This window comes from Protopterus annectens, chromosome 3.part1 (genome assembly GCF_019279795.1).
Source record: "Protopterus annectens isolate FY-2018-M chromosome 3.part1, PAN1.0, whole genome shotgun sequence".
In the NCBI taxonomy this organism is placed as follows: Eukaryota; Metazoa; Chordata; order Ceratodontiformes; family Protopteridae; genus Protopterus; species Protopterus annectens.
In genome coordinates this window covers 665555120-665575671 of record NC_056732.1, presented here as the reverse complement: position 1 = coordinate 665575671, position 20552 = coordinate 665555120, and the positions used below count along the sequence as shown (strand labels likewise).

General features: G+C 40.3%; 1 protein-coding gene across 4 annotated transcripts in view; it reads left to right on the top strand.

The window, feature by feature from the left end:
• ASAP1 (ArfGAP with SH3 domain, ankyrin repeat and PH domain 1) overlaps nucleotides 1-20552 on the top strand; it is a 2547392-nt gene that overhangs the window by 1933362 nt on the left and 593478 nt on the right. For all 4 annotated transcript variants that reach the window (XM_044067036.1, XM_044067034.1, XM_044067035.1 and 1 more), the window contains one exon: nucleotides 15129-15220. In XM_044067036.1, coding sequence (XP_043922971.1) covers nucleotides 15129-15220 — 92 coding nt within the window. The remainder of the gene's footprint in view (nucleotides 1-15128; nucleotides 15221-20552) is intronic.

Here is a 20552-nt window from a genome sequence, read left to right as displayed (position 1 = left end):
AATTCACCATAAGATTTTAGGGACTTTTTTGTAACACAGTCAAAGTATGTTATTATGCAACTTCACTGCTTTAAAGGACGGAGTCATGTTGACAGAAGACATGTTTTCCAAGGGTTGGCAACTTGGTTTTAGGTTTATTTTATCCTGTAACCAGCAGTATGACTGGATGTTTGTAGCATTTTCCATCAATGTCTAACAGTGTAAAGCAAAAGGTTAAAGCTGCAAGGTGGTAACATGTTTCATGCTGCAGCCCTGAGTTTGATTCACTTATTCATCAGCTGCATATTTTGTGACTCTTGGTACATAACATGGCTAGACTGAAGCTCCAGGGTTACCCATGAAAGATGCACATGCACACTTACTGTAGCCTTACCCTGATAAATGGATAACATTTTAGTGAGAAGATGCTGACTGAGCTTATCAGAGCTTCCATTACAAATGTACAGACTGTGTAATGAAAGTGGAGACACAACCTGTATGTCCTGCACAAAGATGCTCTAGCTCTGTAGGGAGTTACATGTCCTCACACCACTACCACCACTTTGCTTTACATTTACCACTCCTTTTTCTGTGTTTTTATGTGCTTGGAGTGTACTTCCCAGTGTGGTAGACGTTTCACAGTTGTACATCCATTTTATGTCATACTTTGTCTTCACCATTTTTCTGAATCATGACCATTCAAATAGCTAGTTGTAGCTTTCTCTTCTTTTATTGTTTCACCTTGCCTAGCACCTAGATCATATCATATTACCCTGCCACCCCTTAGCCAGTAAATGTAGTATATTCATTCCATCTAGTTCAGATCTTCTAGTACTCAGGTTCATAGGTTCATACTAGGCTATCTGCCCTAGGGCATTTATAAGCCTAGCCAGAGTGTGTTTGGCTTTCGCCACCCATTTTAAATGAATTTTACTATGCCCTTTTTCAAAGTTAGTATACTGTGCCTCTGTCTAACAGTGACACAGAAGTGATACCCGGGGTAAACCTACTATCTCCCATCCACTCATCAAGATTCCTCTTGAAGACAGTCAGTGAGGGACTCTGCCTAACCTGGACTGGGATTTTATTCCAGAGTGAAGGGAGCCTCTGGGTTACGAATCTGTCCCTCCAGCATGTCTTATTTATTTCAGTGCTGAGGTTCAAGTCTCGCGAGCGCGTAGCTCGATGGGATTTGGATTTTCTGAGGTGCAGCATGTCCATTAATTCCGGGTTGGACATGGCTTTATACGTCAGGCACAGATCGCCTCTGAGCAGGCGGTATGCCACTGAGCAGAGCTGGAGTTTCTTTAACCGGGCAGCATATGGCATCTGTTTGAGCCCTTTGATCCTCTTGGTGAGGTACTTTTGGGGTCTTTCCAGTTGCTGCAGGTGTCTGGTAAGGTACATCCCAAAAGGGGCATTGTACTCAATTATGGGCCTGATGAGGGATGAGTAAACCCTGATCTAGATGTGAATCCCTTCATAATTAGGTGGGCTATATAAAATGTTTTTCTAACCACTTTGGCCACGTGGTTGTCAAATGAGAGATTGCTATCAACTTGGGTTCCCAGGTCCCTAATTACTTCTTCCGTACTTAATGGATTACCACCTATGTGGTAATTTGTGGGCACTTTGTTTTTGCCAAAGGGGATGACTATACACTTTTTGGCGTTTAGCTTGAGGCCATGGCTCTGACACCAGTTGTCTGTTTCTATGAGGCCCTTTTGTAGGATGCTTGTGTCGGCTGGAGAGTCGATTATGGCGCCCAGTTTGCAGTCATCTGTGAACTTGGTCAGCCTCAGTCCTTCCGTGTTAGTCTGTACCTCCGAGAAATATATACCGAACAAGAGAGGTCCCAGGACTGAGCCTTGTGGGACGCCACTTGTAACTGGTTTGGAGTCTGACATGGCTCCAGCAATTCTAACCATGTGGGTTTTGTCCTTGAGCCAGTTTGCAACCCATCTAGTGACATAGGGGTTTATATTTAAGCTGGTGAGCTTATGTATAATGCCCGAGTGGGGTATTGTATCGAAGGCTTTTGCAAGGTCCAGGTAGGCTGTGTGGACCACCTTCCCCTCGTCAGTGGCCTTGGTGACTGTTTCAAAGAAATCTATCAGGTTTAAGAGGCAGGATCTGCCCTTAACAAAGCCGAACTGGGTAGGATCCAGTGTCTGTAGGTCCCCAATATCTTTATTTATGAGGTCCATGATGATCCTTTCCATAGCTTTGCGTACCAAGCTAGTCAGGCTTATGGGGCGATAGTTTCCAGGATCCGTTGAGGCACCACCTTTGTGGAGAGGGACCACTGTTGCTGTCCGCCACTCTTTGGGTACATATCCTGTAGTAAGGCTGAGATTGAACAGTAGTTTTATGTTTGGGTTTAGTTCTTCTTGGAGTTCATTTAGGACACAGCCCGGGACACCGTCTGGTCCCATTGATGCTGTGTTTTTTGCTTTGGAGAGGGCGGCTCTTACCTGAGCATCTGAGATGTCAGGGGGGCAGCACTCTGCTGGGATAGATATTTGCCCTTTTGGTGGGGAAGGGGGGGGGGGGAGTTTGCGCTGAACCTGTCAGCTAGGATGTTGGCAATGTCTGTGGGTTAGGTGTATTTTTTGTCATTTTGAACTAATTCTGAGCATATCTGGGAATTCCCACCCAGGTTCCTAACTTAACTAAAGAAAGCCTTGTGATTATCCTTAGTGTCCTGTGCAATTTTTCTCTCGAAGCTGGCCTTAGACTATTTTATGAGTGCCCGTAGTTTTTTGCTAATACTGATCAGAGATGCCTTCCCTTTTTGGGATTTTGCTCTATCATGTAGTAGCTTCCTCCTTCTATTGTATAGTTTGTTTATGGCTGGGGTCCACCAGACAGGATGCCTAACTTTGGAGGATTAGGTCTTGGTTTTATTTAGGATTGCATGATCCATGCATTCCTGAAGGTGTTCATAGAATGCGTTTATAAAGGATTCTGCAGTCTGGGACATATTTTCCACAGGCCCAGGGGGCTTTGAAGGATTCCACCTCAGTTTTGAGGAGTGTGAAATTTGCTTTAGAGAAGTTTTTCACTGTGTTTTCTGGGCAGGGACTTTGGTCGGGATGTGAATATCTAGTGAGATTAGTTTATGGTCTGATCTTACCAGTGAGGGATACACTTCTGGTCAGGAGCATAGAGTCCCCATGTTGGTGATGATCAGGTCCAGTATGTTTTCCCCTCTTGTGGGAGTGGCAACAAGTTGTTCCATAGCATTTGAGTTTATAAATTCTAGGAACCTTCAGGCTAGGGTGTTGGAGCTAGAGTAATGCTCCCAGTCTATGTTAGGGTAGTTGAAGTCGCCCAATATAATGGTGTTTGGAGAGACCTTCATATTTTCCATTGTTCTCAGGAAGGCCGAGTGGGGTTCCTGGGTTTGGGAGGGTGATCTGTAGCAGGCTATAAACTGGAAGGCAGTTTTACCCACTGTTAGTTGCACATGGATAGTCTCTGATGCTTCGTGCTGTGCCACCAACCTGGAGGTGTGGGTATCTTTGACGAATATTGATACTCCCCCTACTTTTGTGGTTCGGTCCAAGTTTTGGGGCCGAAAAACATGGTATGAGGTATAACCTGGTAGTGCTGGGGTGCTCTCGGGAGCCTTGAACCAGGTTTCTATTACTGCACAGATGTCAATGTTCTCCATGCTAAGGAGAGTTTCGAGTGCGTGCACTTGAGGTTTAGACTTCTGGTGTTGAGTAGCATTACTCTTAGTTTCTTATCCCTTGTGATACCTATGGAGGTGGGTTTGTCTTTTGAGCCTTGCCTAAAAAAGGCACTATGGGGGTGGCAAGAGCCTTTGCCAATATCCGAAAGCCCAGGGGTGACAGGTGCAAGCCATCCCTAGCGAAGCATCATGGCTTGTCGAGCATGTCATTCCAGGCAGACAGACATTGGATCCCCTTTGAATGACACCAATACTTAAGCCAGTTGTTGAAATTGATCATCTTGTCTTCATATTGTGGCATCATTCTTGGTGAGCGTAAGATGCTACTCAAGGTCAGGGTCATACCAGCCTGGGCTACATGCTCAGAGAGCTCCTCTGTTTCTTTTCATGTAGTCCAGGGAGGTACGTCTCAGGTCGTTCACACTAGCATAGACAATGACTGAGTCATATTTGTACTTGCCTTGGAGTGACCTGAGTGCTTGTGTTATGTGGCGGATCCTAGCGCCCGACAGGCAGCTCACCGTGACCTTCTCCTTGTTCAGCCTGGTGTGCAGGACGTCAGTGTGCCTGATGATAGAGTCACCTATTACAAGTGTATCAGGTGTGTTGTTTAGCCTTAAGGGCTGTGACTGTTCGGCACACTGGCTTTGTGAGCTATGTGTTGCACGTGTTTTGTTTTGGGGTAGCGGTTGCTTGGGTGTCTGTTTTGGAGGTCTCTGCTGCTTAGGCAGATTTTTATTTAGAGCCTCCGAGTATGTTTTTGTGTGTTTATGTGTTTGGTTTGCTGTCGTGGTAGGTCTATGTGAGACTGGAATTGTAGTGAGTGTGGTTTCTGTCTCCTCCTGACTGGTTACACCAGTACTGAGTTGAGAGAGCTTAGCCTCCAGTTTGGCTATATGGTTGCATCTCTCACGTGTTGGAATTTGTTGGGAGGAGGAGAGGGTTGTCTGTGTACATGAGGCAGTTGTAACATTGCCTCAAGATTCCCAGATTCACCAGCTGGACCGGAGAGGAGATTGACAACTGACCTTTGGACATGCTAGAATAGTATTGGGAATTCCTTTATAATTGAAAAAAGGGCCAATGGGGAACAAAGTACTCAAGGGGAGTTTGTGAGGGTGTAGTGCTTTTAATTTTTTAGTGCTGACTTATATAATTGCTTTAGTGAGCAAGTGCCAGGCTTTAGAGTAGGAATAGGGTGTTTATTATGAGAACTAGATCAGTTCTAAGGGAAAAAGTGAAGAGCAGACTTTGTGGAGCCGAGAATGGTTTAAACCCAATTAAGCGGTGCTGCCCGATGCTGCGCTATGCGCAAAATCGCACAAAGCCGCACTAAAGTGGGTTTTATACAGGGGGACTTGAAAGAGCTAGAAATTGGCCCAAAACAGCCAATAGGCTTCCAGATTCTTGTGCTGGGAACACTCCTCCAGGGATAGATAGTCTGCTCCAAGCTCCCCACTGCCACTGGTGAACAAAGAAGCCTCCCTTTATCCAAGAAAGGAAATGGGCAACACAGGAACTTTCCAAAAGTCCAGAATACAGAAAAGCTTGTATTTGGACTACTCTAGGTCAGGAAAGACAGGAAACAAGGAAATTTTTTTTCTTTTTTGCAACAAACAGCAGGAAAATGCAATAAATATGTAACACAGGCTAGCGCACTTGAGTGTGTAGCCTCAACAGGTAAATGCAACAAACAGGACAAACTTTAAAAGTGCAGGTGCAAAAACAACTTTAAACAGTTTAAAACAGTTCAAGAAGCAGAAATACTTGCATTTTAGCTAGATCGGACAGTCGCCCAGGTAGTAGCAGGAAAACAAACACTTTTATCAGGTTAGCAGTCACTCTTTTAGCCTCTCTGCTTCTAGCACCACTCTGCAGGACCACAAGGATCTTGGCTGAGTAGTAACAAGCGCAAAAACCGCGCCAAAGTGGGTTTTATACAAGGGGACTTGAAAGAGCTAGAAATTGGCCCAAAACAGCCAATAGACTACCAGATTCTTATGCTGGGAACACTCCTCCAGGGATAGATAGGCTGTTCCAAGCTCCCCACTGCCACTGGTGAACAAAGAAGCCTCCCTTTATCCAAGAAAGGAAATGGGCAACACAGGAACTTTCCAAAAGTCCAGAATACAGCAAAGCCTGTATTTGGACTACTCTAGGTCAGGAAAGATGGGAAACAAGGATAATTTTTTTGTTTCTTTTTTTGCAACAAACAGCAGGAAAGTGCAATAAATATGTAACACAGGCTAGTGCCCTTGAGTGTGTAGCCTCAACAGGTAAATGCAACAAACAGGGCAAACTTTAAAAGTGCAGGTGCAAAAACAACTTTAAACAGTTTAAAACAGTTCAAGAAGCAGAATACTTGCAGTTTAGCTAGATCGGACAGCCACCCAGGTAGTAGCAGGAAAAAAACACTTTTATCAGGTTAGCAGTCGCTCTTTTAGCCTCTCTGCTGCTAGCACCACTCTGCAGGACCACGAGGGGCTTGGCTGAGTAGTAACATGCGCACAAACCACGCCAAAGTGGGTTTCATACAGGGGGACTTGAAAGAGCTAGAAATTGGCCCAAAACGGCCAATAGACTACCAGATTCTTGTGCTGGGAACACTCCTCCAGGGATAGATAGGCTGCTGTAAGCTCCCCACTACCACTGGTGAACAAAGAAGCCTCCCTTTATCCAAGAAAGGAAATGGACAACACAGGAACTTTCCAAAAGTCCAGAATACAGCAAAGCCTGTATTTGGACTACTCTAGGTCAGAAAAGATGGGAAACAAGGATAATTTTTTTTTTTTTGACACATTTTAGTTGCAGTTTTATGGGTTTCTCATCCCCTTGAATTATTCTTTATTTCCTTATGTTTGATTGTTAAAAACAGAAAGCAGACATAGTTGATAAAAGAAGGCGTTTGGCTTCCTGCATTTTGTATTATTAAAAAGGATGGGATTATACATTTAAGCTTGATGATTCTTGTAGATTTAATAGCCCAGCCCAATTATGTTTCTTTGATTCCTAGAAAGCCAGATGTCCTGACTGAGAACACTGTTGCTTAATATATGGGTTTTCGTGTGACTTTGGCTCTTATGTATTAGGGTATATAGGTGGACGTATGCATAACTTTTTCAAACTGTCTCACCACCAACCTGAACACAGGTCAAGCATCTGTCAGACTGTTGTATATTAGGTCATTGGTACTGTTGCTTCACTTGTTTAGTTTTCAGATACATGCCCCATTGGGAAACCTTCTTTTTTTATATTTTGGTCTGTGTTTTTAATACTTTAGTTAGATATCAGCTAGGAGGGGTAATAGCGAGAACAGTAGGGAGATTGCATACAAGGACTTGCACACTAAGTGCCTTTTTTGTTTAGGCCTGGGACATGACTACAAAATTTGCTGTATCAGCCAGTAATTGTCATTCATTCCAAAAACCCTTAAGTCAAGACTTTCCTCTCTTAACATGTTCCTTGAAACACAGCTTCTGAAAAAAATACTTTCCAATCTTTGCATTCTTTATGCATTCCAAACTGGGCCAGCTGAAGTCAAAGCAAACTGTTGCATTGTGGTATCATAATCCATCTGTTTCTGCTATACACATTATGGAAAAACTTTGCCTTCCTTCCCAAAAGCACGTTCTACTTGGGCAGTGGCCTCTTCTGGTGCTTTCCACAAGGGTGTTGATGCCAAATCCATCGTGGAAGCTGCCACCTGGTCCTCTGTGCACACCTTCACCAAACATTACAAAACTGATGATTTCTCCAGGTCCAAGCCTGCCTTTAAGTCTTTCCTATCTGGGCTCCTGGGTAGTTCATTCTCTCTGTCACTGTTGCAGTGTTCCTCCCCTCTCTCGTTCCCTTGGCTCCAGCATACTGTAGCTCACAACTGAAGGAAAGAGTAATCACCTAATTCCTGTTCTGGGGGGAGTTCACTTACTTGTTCCAGCTTTGCCCCTCCTAGCTGACCAGTCTCCTTTCTCAGTGATCTTCATGCTGCTGGCTTGGAGATAGTCTGAGTATCTTGTGTGTATGTCCACCTATATATCCCAACACATACGAGCTGAAGTCACACGTCAAGAATACACCTTCGGGAAGGTAAAGCTTTGTTTCCCCAGCCTGACATCAGAGGACAAAAACCCATATGCTACGAATATTGCAACAGTGCTCACTAGCACATCTAGTAGTAAGTTCTTATACAACTGTACTTTTCATTGCGGTTTTCTCAATGAGAATCCTTCTGCGCCACAAGGCTAATAAAGGCTATAATTGCTTTGTGTTTCTGGATATTGCATGAAACTTGATCTTGCATGTTTGAAAAGTGAAAAATGAATTCAAGCAAGAAACAGTGAATCCCAAAGCTTGCTGTGAAACCTTAAAAGTGTTTGTTTATTTTTTTGTGGTAGTAGTACAGTGTTAATGTTTGAAGCATTGCATTCCAAAACGTCCTATTCTAACTTAAAAGTTTTTTTTTCAAGAGGTCAGTACACCCTTTTCACCCTAGATACTTATGTTTGCTATCTCAAAGTGATGGTCATTGTTGTAAGGTTCATTCTGTGATATACCGGACTGTGGGCACACTCCACCCAGCTTTACACTTTTAGTTTCACTACTCAAAGAATCACATTATACTTCTCAGAATTTTAGTGGGCACCCCAGAATATAAAAAAATGACAGATTGCTATTTTGGAGAAGAAAAACTGGACTGTGAAGACCACTGCAAATACCCTTGATATTAAAGTGGAAAAACAAAATGTTAAAGAACTTATACAAACTATATATGGTAGGGCAGCTAGACTCTTTTAGTGTATATTGAGATTCATAATATCTTGAGATGTACGGTTATTAATGGCAGTCTTTAAATTCATGTTGCATAACGTACTTGGTTATACATGTTAGTATGGAATTTTTGCAGAGGTAAAGGCATAAAAAGGATAAAGAAAATTCAGAGATGCTTCATAAGTAGACTCAATCCCTAAGAAAGCACTTTTGTCTGAAATGGCTAAGAATTCTGAATCAAAAATTGACTCCTTAGTACACATCAATAAAGCACTAACTGTGACCAGGTTCATCTGTGATCGACTAGCAATCTGGGCATTGGAGAAACTGGTGAGGGGTGGTAAAAATGAGTAAGACAAAGGGTCACCCATCCTCGAGGAGAAAGAAGTCTGGTGTTACGGTGCTGGCAGCTGCTTGAGAAAGAAATGCACTGCATTCAGCACTTGGCTGGGGATGTGTGCTTGGCACTGCTAAGCTACATTCAGGTAGTAGTCATTGGCACCTTTGTATGGAAACTACATATATGCACTGAGGAAGGCATAGCAGACCTTTCATCGAGGAGTGCACACATCAACCACTGGTGATTGGGATAGGACCAGAAAACAGGAAAATTCCCCATGATGTCATAGAAGACTATTGCATTGTGTCATGTTTTCATATTCTTCCTTTGGTAAAGGAGTCCTGATCCAGATTTACATTATGTTCATTATATCAATCATTGTTTCAATTAGAATAGCTTTGTAGACGTTATTGTAATTGAACATGGTGCTTTCATAGCTTTGGCTTTGTATGCTAGGATGATGCACTTGAGGAATAATCGACTGTGTAAATGCATGTTGTATGATGAATTGATTTTCTTTTGCCTAAGTCTTGGTAGCACTTTTTTATTTTTTAAGTAAACTAGTGAGTTTGTGACACAAAGATATTGTTTAGGTCTAAGTTCAAAGCCAGAAACCATGATATTGAAATGCAAGCTGAGAACCAGTCTTTAAGTAGCATTGCCAGTTTGGTAATTGGTGAGCCATTAAAGGACAGGTTTACCCACATTTCATCAGAAACTGCTTTTCTTTCACTTTAGTTGATCCTCAGCATTGAGGATCATAGTCAGTGGGGTCATTGCTTGTGCTCATTTTCTGTACTTGACATAGTTTTGCAGTTTTTTTATTTGATACCTTGTTTGAAGATGTCCTTGCATCTGTACCAGTCCATGTGATGATGATATGCACTGGCTGCATAACTAAGCAAGTGCATCCTCAGAGCCAGTTCAGATTATAAGCCCAGTTGCTGTCTTCTCTGAAGTACTGTATTTGTTTGCCTAAACATCTGCTCAGTTATTGTACATGTGGCCAACTTTGAGACCCATCCAATAATTTTATAAGCTTATGCACCAGTAAAAACAAAGATAAAGATGGCAGGATAATAATGTAAAAATGAGACATTGATGCTTTCCTACTGTTTGTTAAAACAGGAGGAATTTAAAAGTGGGTTCTCGATATGATTCAAGATTTATTATAGAAACTGGAAATTACTTCAGAAGGGATAACTGAGGAGTGAGGTAAAATGTACCATGTGTTTAAAGTTGAAACAAGGGAGAAGGACATGGTAAACAAGTGATAGTACTTATTTGATGAAGTTTAAAGTATTACAGAAGAAGGAGATCTCACAGTACAAGAAGAGGATCAGCTACAGAGTGCTGAAGGGAAAACAAAGAAGTATTTGAACAATATTCTGTTAAATTGTAATTTTACTTTTTGTTACATTGTTTAGTCACTTTTAATTCTGGTGAGCTTTTCTCCCCGGACTCCTCTGAAAATGGTAAATACACCCATTTGGACCTTCCCAGTAAACAAATGCCAGTAAATAAATAAAATATTCATATGTTTAGAAACATTGCTGTTTTACATACAAATATTTTTAATAGCTCTAGAGTGCAAGAACGTTTAGCATGTCTTAGGCAGCAGACATTCAAAAGAGTTTAAGCCACACTTAGGGAGCCTTTGGCAGGAAAAATAACCACTGATCCTATACTGGTATTAGACATATTTCAGAAATCTTATGAACATTTGTATAAAGCAGAGGAATGGAGAAACTAAGAAAAGGCACAGTTGGAAATATTTATGGAAAACGTATTTTGTGCCAGTGTTACAGGAAGATGAGGCTCAACAAATAATAGCTGAGACTGGAAGGGAGATGAAATAATATCAGTGATGCATATTTGGCCAAAGTGGAAGTCTCCAGGAACAGATGGCATTCCTGGGGAAATTTGAATGTTGGAGGGGTCAGTACAATAAAGATCTAGAAGGGTTTTCTTAACATTTTAAAGGTGGGGGGAGTACCAGAAAAAATTGAAGAAATCTGTAGTAGCTGTATTACCCAAAGAGGATAAAGACCTCCACATCCAGCTTAATGTAAATCCATTTCAATTTTAAACCATGATTACAAAGTGTTTATGTGTATATTAGCTAAGATAAAGGCAAAGATGTTACTAAACCTGATAGAAGGTATAGATCACTGTGGTTATGTGGAAGGGAAAAAAAACAGTTGACAACATTAATAGACCGATGATGACCACATTGAAGCCGCTGTTTATGGTGGGTCATGATGCAAAGATAGCATTCAATAGAGTCAGCTGGGATTTTAAGAGTAGGGCAATGGTAATATTTATATTCCCTGATAGAAAATAGGGTTACTCTAATAAGGAGGGTATATGAAGGGTTGGAGGAAAGAATTAAGGATGGGCAAGCTGGCATCAGGTACTCACTGTCACTCTTTCATGTCTGGTTTCTCCAGTGCCCAAACTTCTAATGCGTTGGGTTATCAGTGACTTAGTTTGGGCATGTAAGCCACAAAGCCAGGTATTTTTCATTTTTGAGTGTAGTTCTTTAAGTCCTCATTGCTAGAGCTACAATTAAGAAATCTGTGGTAGTCTGCAGTAGTCAGTGATTAATTTGCTGACCCAGTCATCTACTGAGCCTGTAGCCCTTTTACTGGACAGAGCCAATGTAGATCATCAATAAAGAATGCAGAACCTTAGTACTATCAGTTAGTGTAGTATACGGTAATATAGAAGAAAATCAGCAAAGCATCTCAGTTTATTTACAAACTAGTCACTTTCATTGAAAAAAAAAAAAATCAACAAAGTTATGAAGCAAGACAATACTGTAAGACACTGTATGGGATTAACAGTGCAAAGCTATAATGCATTTATTTTTTATCTGATAGCTGGATAAACTGACTCCAGCACAGATGTTTTTCAACTACTACCTTGGCACAAGAAAAATAGCATAGCACATTCCAGGTATTACTTGTACTTTGCATTGAACAGGTCACACACAGGCATGTAAAATTTATGAATAATGTTGCATACAAAGGTTGAGCGGTATATAGCAAAATAGGTAGGTAAGATGATTATAGTAAAATATTATCTATCAATATGTATGTAGTGATGTGAGGTAGTGGATCTTAAATATCTTGGTGTTCGGTTGGTTGACAGTTTAAAGCATCTCTTAACTTAAATCTTCAGGGATGTCAATTTTGGCTCTAATTCTTGTCTCTTTCCTCCAAAAATGTCTGACTTTGTAAAAGAACAGTGATAGTTACACTAAGCAGATAGTGCCACACATTAGTTAAAGACGATTTATTCTTCTGAAAGTGCATTTTAACGCAATTTGTATTATTTTATTAACATTATTGCTGAACAGTAGTGATATTAAAAAGCATTCCTCATTTATGACCATTGTCTTTGTTTCTGATTTCCTTTTTCTTTTGTGCCAGTCCTCCTTTGACTATAAAGCCTTTCCTTGATACCCTTTTAGCCTCTTCATTCACCATGTGCGAGAGGCTTGCTATCCATTCGTTCATTGGGACTGAGAGACGATTATTCTGGGAGTGGTGCTGCCATCCTCAAAGAGAAGTGAGGCTTTTCCTTTAAACCCTAACTCCCCTTGAAGTACTGGCTTGTAGAGTGCACAATGTATAAGACATGCAGTGGAGTATATGAGGTGATTGCCCTAGCATTGCAGAGATATATCCCCTGACCTCCCACCCACAACTTGGCTTGGAATATTCCAGTGTCTGTGAATCTCCTGTCTCACACCACAACAGTGTTCTTGCCTCCTGTTATGTCCATTGCCCCCCTCACAGAAAGCAGACAAAGCATTTTCCTTCCCTTCCCCATGCCAGTTCAAGCACAGGCCTAAGCATCTGTCTGATCTCAGGTCACCTGGATCTCAGTTAGAGCTTTATCCTTCTTGGTCAGTAGAGCTTGCTGCGCCTTTTTCTGTGATTCTAAAAGTAGCAGGTTAAGACCTGTGGTCTAAAATGTTATCTGTTAAAACACCCACTTACATCTTAATATTCCGAAACACAGTCTTATTTATTTACAGGACATCAGTTAGTACTTCTAATTTGTACTCAGCTTAAAAATAATAATTTTTGAGGGAAAGTGGAGACTGTCCGCTAAACATTAAGTAATAACCATGCCTGGAAACTTGCTGAATGAACTGACCATGAGTGAATCCCTTTTAAGTTTGTGTCTAAGATGGACAAGGTTAAAATGAATAGAGTTTTGGAGAGAGTGGAGGAAGTATGGCAGGGTAGTGAAGGAACCCCTGCTGTTATTTACAACTTCTGTTTAGCTACAGGACTGAAGAATGATTAGATTCAAACAGGCAGAAAGTTCAGCCTGCTGGTCTAGTGTTTACATTCTACACCTTGATACTGAGCATTGCAGGAGCAGTGGACCAGAAACACGGACCATTTTTGTGATTGATCAGTCCTCAAAACTGTAGAAACCTGCACAGTCAGAGATGCACAGTATTTTTCAGTAGGCCCCCAATTGAAATGTCGGCACTGAAAATGTTGTGTGTCAACAAGCCGAAAAAAGACAGAAAACACAGAAGAGTGAATCTCAAAAATTGTTCTTTTCCTTTGAATTTCTTTTTGCAGGCAAAGTAAGCTCCCTGCACCCCTCCAAACTTATATATACCAACTCCAAGATTGCCATAACTCAGAAAAAAAGGTAATATTCCAAGAAATAGCACCTAGACATTGTATATGTAAGCCTGATCTTTCACCATTCAGTCTCCGTATTGTGGGACTTACTGTAGTGGGTCCTGACATTTCAAATAATTTTGAAGATTCCATTTCAGCTGAAAACTCAAAAACTCTGAATGAAAACTGTCAAGTATCATATTAAGAGAATTATATTCTTGAGCTAGTCTGGTTGAGGGAGACTTTATGGTCAGCAAATGCTGAGGCAAAAAGCATAAAAAAAAATCACACAGGTAAAATAAGTAGGTATTTCCTTTTTGTATGAGCATAGAAGTTTTGGTAGGTGCTAGTAATTGTAGGACTAAAATAAGTGATGCTAACAGAAAATAAGTGAAAGTCATGGAGCAGGAGACTGGGAGTTGAGTGATCTTGAAATTTTGGACATAAACCTTGTAAACCTGAACTATACCTGGCAACCCCCACCCCAAATCCTCAGGTTCATATTCTAAGAGTTGTAAGGTATGGTAATAAATAGTATTAGTGAATGAATGCTGGCAGGAAAAATCTGACAGAATGCATGCTGCTCTGCACATGGATAAATGACCCTGGGGGCTGGTGGTATGAATTATATGAAAGTAAAAATATGGAGTATAGTTTCCGTAAAGTAGTTAAGACATTCGTTGGCATGGATGCTTCTTCCTCATACATGATTTGTTAGGGTATAATCAGAAAACTCAATTAGTATATTGCTGAGGTTGTGACTTTTTCTGTATCAAAGGTGGCTCTCGGAAAGGATGTCTTGTAGTTAAAGTAAGATGCAACCTGTCTGTGTGGACAATTTTTCCATTACTTTGGTTTAATTTGTGAGCAGAGAAATCGGTCTTCAGTTGTCCATCTTTGTTTTGGAGCTTTGGTTTTGAAGTGGTGTAATAACTGACACCTTCTGCAGGAAGATGCTTTGTCTTCAGTAAGGGACCCACTGATGAACCAGTTGACTGGTACTACGGATGAGTGGGCTATGAATTTTAGTGTCTTTGGAAGGGGGTCCGCATGTATTCTCACAGTTTCTTCTTATGAATGGTTCCAGAAACCCTGTTCTGTCTTACTTAGCTGTATTGTATCAGATAAAGTGACTTAAGCAGCAGCCTAATAATGATCACCAACCTGGAAGTAGCTGCAGTTTTATGAGCCGGGAAGTTGTCAGGCTGTGTTCATAGACGCCAAAATGTTACATGAGATGTGGTTACTAACACTAGATTTCCAGCTGCAGAAGCTTCTTACACTTATTGCTGAGCACACTATCAAAGAAAGAAGCCTGACAAATATACTAAATTTAATTTTATATGTTTGCCGTTTGTGTCATTGTTTTGTATCCTGTTCTCTTTCCTTTGTATTCTGTTCAGCTGTGTCTTGTGGTGGTTCTGCCCTTTTATTCATTTTAACTAGGCTATGGTTGAAAAGAGCCTTTGTGATAGTGTACTTTAACCTGAAAAAATAAGTAAAATACAAAACGAAAATCATATATAAAAATAATTTTATTAACATCTGCTGGTATATCAAAGGAATCTAGGTTTGAAATAAAGCATTTTTAAGTAAACATTTATTTTATATATATTAGTGTCTCTAGTAGTCAGTCAGCCTAATTATCAGATGTTTACTCTTTGTGAAATAAAGTTTTTCAAATTTATTTCAGCTGGCCAAGAATGTAGGAAATAATAGTTTTAATGAAATTATGGAAGCGAACCTACCAGATCCTTCATCAAAACCCACTCCGACAAGTGATATGTAAGTTGTCTGAATTCATTGTACCTTAAATGAGGACTTTATTTTTCTGGTGATGTGCAAAATGGTGTTGATAAAAGTTAGCCATTTTTTCTTACAAAGCAGATTTTTAAGTTTGTAAATGTTGTTTGTCTTTTGGCTTTTTCCCGGTAAGGGGTCGCCACAGCGGAACTTAGGTCCGCTAATGATTGGCAGTAGATTTTTACGAAACACCGAGGTGCCAGCTCGAAGCCCAACCTTCAACGAAGGCACGCCCATTTACGCACACATGTCTTTCGAACGCTACCCAACCGCGGGGAGGACATGCAAACTCCACACAGAAGGCACTCCCAAGCCACGCCGAGAATCGAACAGGAGAACCTCTTGCTGTGAGGTAACAATGCTACTGCCATTCCATCGCGGAGAATCATTTTTAAGTTTGTAAATACTGAGTACATATTCCTACTGAAAGCTCGAAGAGCCAACCGTTTAACTGTCTGCATAAACAGTTGTATTTTTGCATTTGTTTGAATGATTTAACCTGAGGATTTTTAGATCTGTCTGGCTCAGGAATAACAAATTCTATGTGATTTAAGTTAAATGAGTTTGTTACAAGTGTTAACCAGGCTTAAATCTGAGTATGCAAAGAAGAAAGCATGATTTTTTCTTTTACTAGTTGGTACACTACAGAAATTCTGTATTAAGACTTCAGTTGTATTTATTTTTATTTATTTATTTTTGTTTATTAGAGTAGCGACAAAGATGAGCAGCGGCATGTATGGTTTTTGCAGCTGCATTAAACACATTTAAATTTTTCCTAGACAAAGGTTAGATCATTGTTGCTTAGGAGTTTTGGAGCACACATTTTGCAATGCAGGAGAGGTGCTTGCTGAGCTTCTTGGAGAAGGTTATTGGTTGATGAGGAGAAAGCTTTTTTTATTTTTAATATTATTTTGCCCCTGATGTCTGTTGACCATCAATCTCCTCCCAGCCATTTGAACCTTTCATTTCCCATCATAAGGATGAGCGTTGACTGGGAGGGTCCATCATCTAGATATCGTCTGAAGCAGTTCACAGTTTTTCCGTTTTCTTCCCTGCTGTAAGTATTGCACATCTGGCTAGGCACAGGGTAGAGGTGTTCAGTGGATTGCATGTGAAGGATGTCCTCTCACTTCTGCAAGGGGGCATTTCTTTCAAACAGTCCTGCCTCTCCCCACTCAGCAGTGCTGTTACGGGTCTCCACAAGGGAGATCACTTGGCCCATGGTGTCCCCAAATGCATCTAACTCCTGTCGCTGCCCTTCCTTCCTCTCTTCACTGCTTGACTCCTCCAACCTGGAGGTGCTAGTCAAATCCCCTGTTCCACAGAGCCTAGTGGTTAATGGGAAGAAAGTTGCTAAGATTAATAGGACGTCTAGAGGTAGTATAGGAATGAGCAAGTTGAGATGTTTATATTGACTACTTCATAGCATACACAGATGTGTTTAATTTTTGAATAATCCTTGCAGAAAGATTTGGAGATTGGCTACATTTGATCCAGGTGGTAGGGGTAATCACAATTGGGCAGAGATGCTATGAAGGCTCTGTCATCTTTAAAGTTAGTTGAAGTGTCTAGAATAAATTGTTTAGTGTAAGGCAGGGGTGGTCTAATTGGCATATGTCTGGATATAAACTGTGTTTGATGCTTGCGGAAGTCATTTTCTTGGTATCTGTGGGCTGCACATAGTTGGTGGTATTAGAGTCTGCCTAGGGTCCCCATCCATATAGTATAATGTACACTTTTCAGTGATAAGCATAAGAGTTAAGTCTAGTAAAAAAACTTTGCCAGACTTTGGTAAGTTTCTTCTGTAAGGTCATGGCAAAAAAGTGAACTGTTGCTTCAAAAATGTTCAGTTCAATACAAAAAAGTCATAGCTGTGTAGGACCAAGCATGCTAGCTCCAACAAAAAAGAAAGTTGGCAGCAGTGTCTTACATGGTGGAGAATCCCCATTGAACCTCCACCCCTACTTAGATGTTGCTATTTCTAGGATTCATGGACATCTGCCCTGCCCTCTGCTACTCTTACTGCCACGGATTTAAGGAATAAGTTGCTGTTTTGCAAAGGTCAGTACACAAGTAGCTCAAATTCCAAAACTGCAGACTGCTGCTTCACAAAAATGAAAAAAATAGTCTTCATCTCCTGAATGCTTACACTCTGAACTGGATAAAGAAGAGTCAACATTATTCTGTAGAGCTCTCCTTTTCCATTGAGGCTTTGGCTTCCTTCAGGAAGACATCTTCAGTGCAAAATTAATAAGGAAGCATTATAAGTGGAGCTCTAAGGAGGTATGCGAGTTTCATAGATGCTCAGAGCTACTAGGGATTCATGAATATAGACCTACTGCAATGGCCTTGTTTTTTTCAAGCATTTGAGCAAGCCTCTGAGTCATTCTCCATCCCTCAAGGAAAAAAAAAAAAAAAAGAAACAGATTGTACACTATTGTGGAATCCTGTATGGATTTGTACAAGAATCCTTCAGCAGATCCTACAGTGGCTTCCATGGGCATACCTCTCAAATTTCTTGGAAAATACCAAATTTTGTCCTAAGTAAGAGGATGTCACAAAATTTTGAGTGGCTATTTTAAATGACACGTTTTTTCACAGTGTGACCCAGCATGACCTGCTGCATTTTAGCTCGCTGACACAACACCAGGCATTAGTCAGCTTCAGCTGCAAGCAGCAAGAGGTGCATGTGCTGAGGATTTTTTTTTATGAAATTTAAAAAAAAAAAAAGAAAAGCCAGGAGTTTTTGTCTTGCTGTGTGGAGTGGAGAGTGTTGAGTTTCCTGATAACTTGTAAACATAATGAATCCTTAAATTAACAAGAGGACTTATAACTGCTAGAGTCCATTGGCACTCAAAATGTTAACAACGTTCTCTTTTCTGAGGCAGAGGTGTAGCAGTTTCCATCTTGAATATTCTTTTAGACTGCCAATGCCAGATGCCACAATGTAAGTAGTACTATGTCTAACACAAGCCATGAAATACTGTTTATTTTTTTTTTCCTATCTAAACTTTTTTAGTTGATACTTCTCAACTTCTTTGCTCTACAAATCTGGGCAAAGCCAAATAGTAAAGGTGGGGGGGGGGGAGGGGGGTGCCCAAAATTGATGACAAATGTTACATACTGTAATTCACTTAAAACAATAGAATAGTACAGCAGGTTTAACATCAACATGCATTTTTTGAACAGTAAGAAGTATGAATCTCTAATATCTGGCAGTATTGAGTCTCTGTAATCCTCATTGGTATACCAGAAAAGCAAAAATTGTACTAGGGAAAGGGCAAAAATATGAGGCAAAATTGGGGACATTTTGAGGTATGCGAATGACTGAGAGGGAGGCAAATTGTACATGAGCCAGTAAATCAGCAGTGGCAGTAAGTTTTAAAGTGGAATCAAGTGCAGCCCATGAGCCACAGCTGAGATATTTCATATTAATTTAAGTTTACTTTGTATAACTGGATGATTGATGGCATACCCCTCAACTTCTTGGCACAAGAAATCTGGACAAAGTCTAAAATATTGAGGGGACAAAGTCCCAAAAATAGAGACAGATTTTAAATATTGCTCTTATAAACTTAGAAAGTTGCTAGAACAACAGGAATTGTGTTAGCAGGAATTTTCTGAAGGATATGAAGTGTGAAACTCAAATATATGCCATTATTTAGTGAATTCAGTCCTTAGAGATTTGCCACAAAGCCACAACTTTTATGAGGCACAGACCAAAAATATCTGGCAGAAATCGGGACTGTCTGTAAAAATCGGGAAAGTTGAGAGGTATGACTTAATAGAGAAAGCCGCCCACAAATCTCTGGATTACACTATGATCAGTAGTGAATTCCTACACATCATAAGGGAAATTTATGCTTAGCATGGTGCAGTCCAGAGAAATGTGTAGACCGTGTGCTCTTGTCACACTACACTGCTCACAAGCACACTATAACTGTATATACAAAGTTATTTTTGTCTTTAAGAGAGTGTTGCATTACAGCTCTCAGCTGCAGTGACCAATGATTTTTCAGCTGGGGTAGTAAGCACCAGGCTTTATATTCTATTATACCATGACCCCCCATTAATATTCCAAAACGTGCACGCTGATTGGCCAGCGTCCACGTTGTAAATCGACTTATACTAATGGAAAAAGGTCCGGTCACCCGGACTTTTTCCATTAGTATAAGTCTCTTTTAAAACACTGTCTCGCTATGTTAAAAGAGTTTAACATAGCGACACAGGTTTAAAAAAAGCAACGGAGATCTCCGTTGCTTATTTTAAAGCTGTCTCGCTATGTTAAACCCATTTAACATAGCGAGACAGGTTTAAAAAACGGAGAAAGCAAGATCTCCGTTGCTTTTTACTGTTTCGCTATGTTAAATGGGTTTAACATAGCGAGACAGGTTTAAAATAAGCAACTGACATCTCCGTTGCTTATTTTAAAGCTGTCTCGCTATGTTAAACCCATTTAACATAGCGAAACACTAGAAAGCAATGGAGATCTTGCTTTCTCCGTTGCTTTTGGCCACAGTCTGATGTACTGCGTAGGCATGCGCATTACATCAGAACTGCCGCGGATACCAGACAGCTGCGGAAGGGCAGCAAAGAGGCATTATACAATGCCATTATTTAAGAAAAGTAATTCTTTCTTTTCTTAAATAATGTCATAGTATAATAGCAATAACCCACTTCTGGGTGTGGGTAATGCGGGATTTACCCACGGTTGTCTTTGTTTGGTCGCCAACCGTGGGTAAATCCCGCATTACCCACACCCAGGCGTGGGTTATTGCTATAATCTAGATGCTGTAGAATTCAGCTAAAATATCAGCTCATAACATTTACAGAATGTTACTTAAAGGCCTAATTTAGATTTGAGGGATTTTTCATACAGGCAGTAGTAACTTACTGACATGATGTTTATGTATATTATATTTAGAAACATTTCTGTTAGTTGTTTTAAGTGCACTTTGATTGTTATTGATATGCCAGCAATTTACTTTTGTTTACTTGCAATGTTAACCAGTGAAACATTTTTAATTAGAGCAAAATTAAGGGATGCAATTATTTTTCATACATGCAGTATACAAAGGCAAATGATGCAACAGAGTCCAGACTGCACTTAAGTTATCATTGTTTTATTGCACATAATATTTATAATCTGTTGATATGCCTGTTTATAACAATGTTAATGTGTGCATGTGTGTTTATAATAGATAATTTAAATAATTAAAAAAAAACATGAGTTTGCAAAGCAGATCATACCTGTCCTGATATTGTTGTTTTAGTCTGATAAGAGTAGACATCTTTTATTCTGTATTAAATGTTG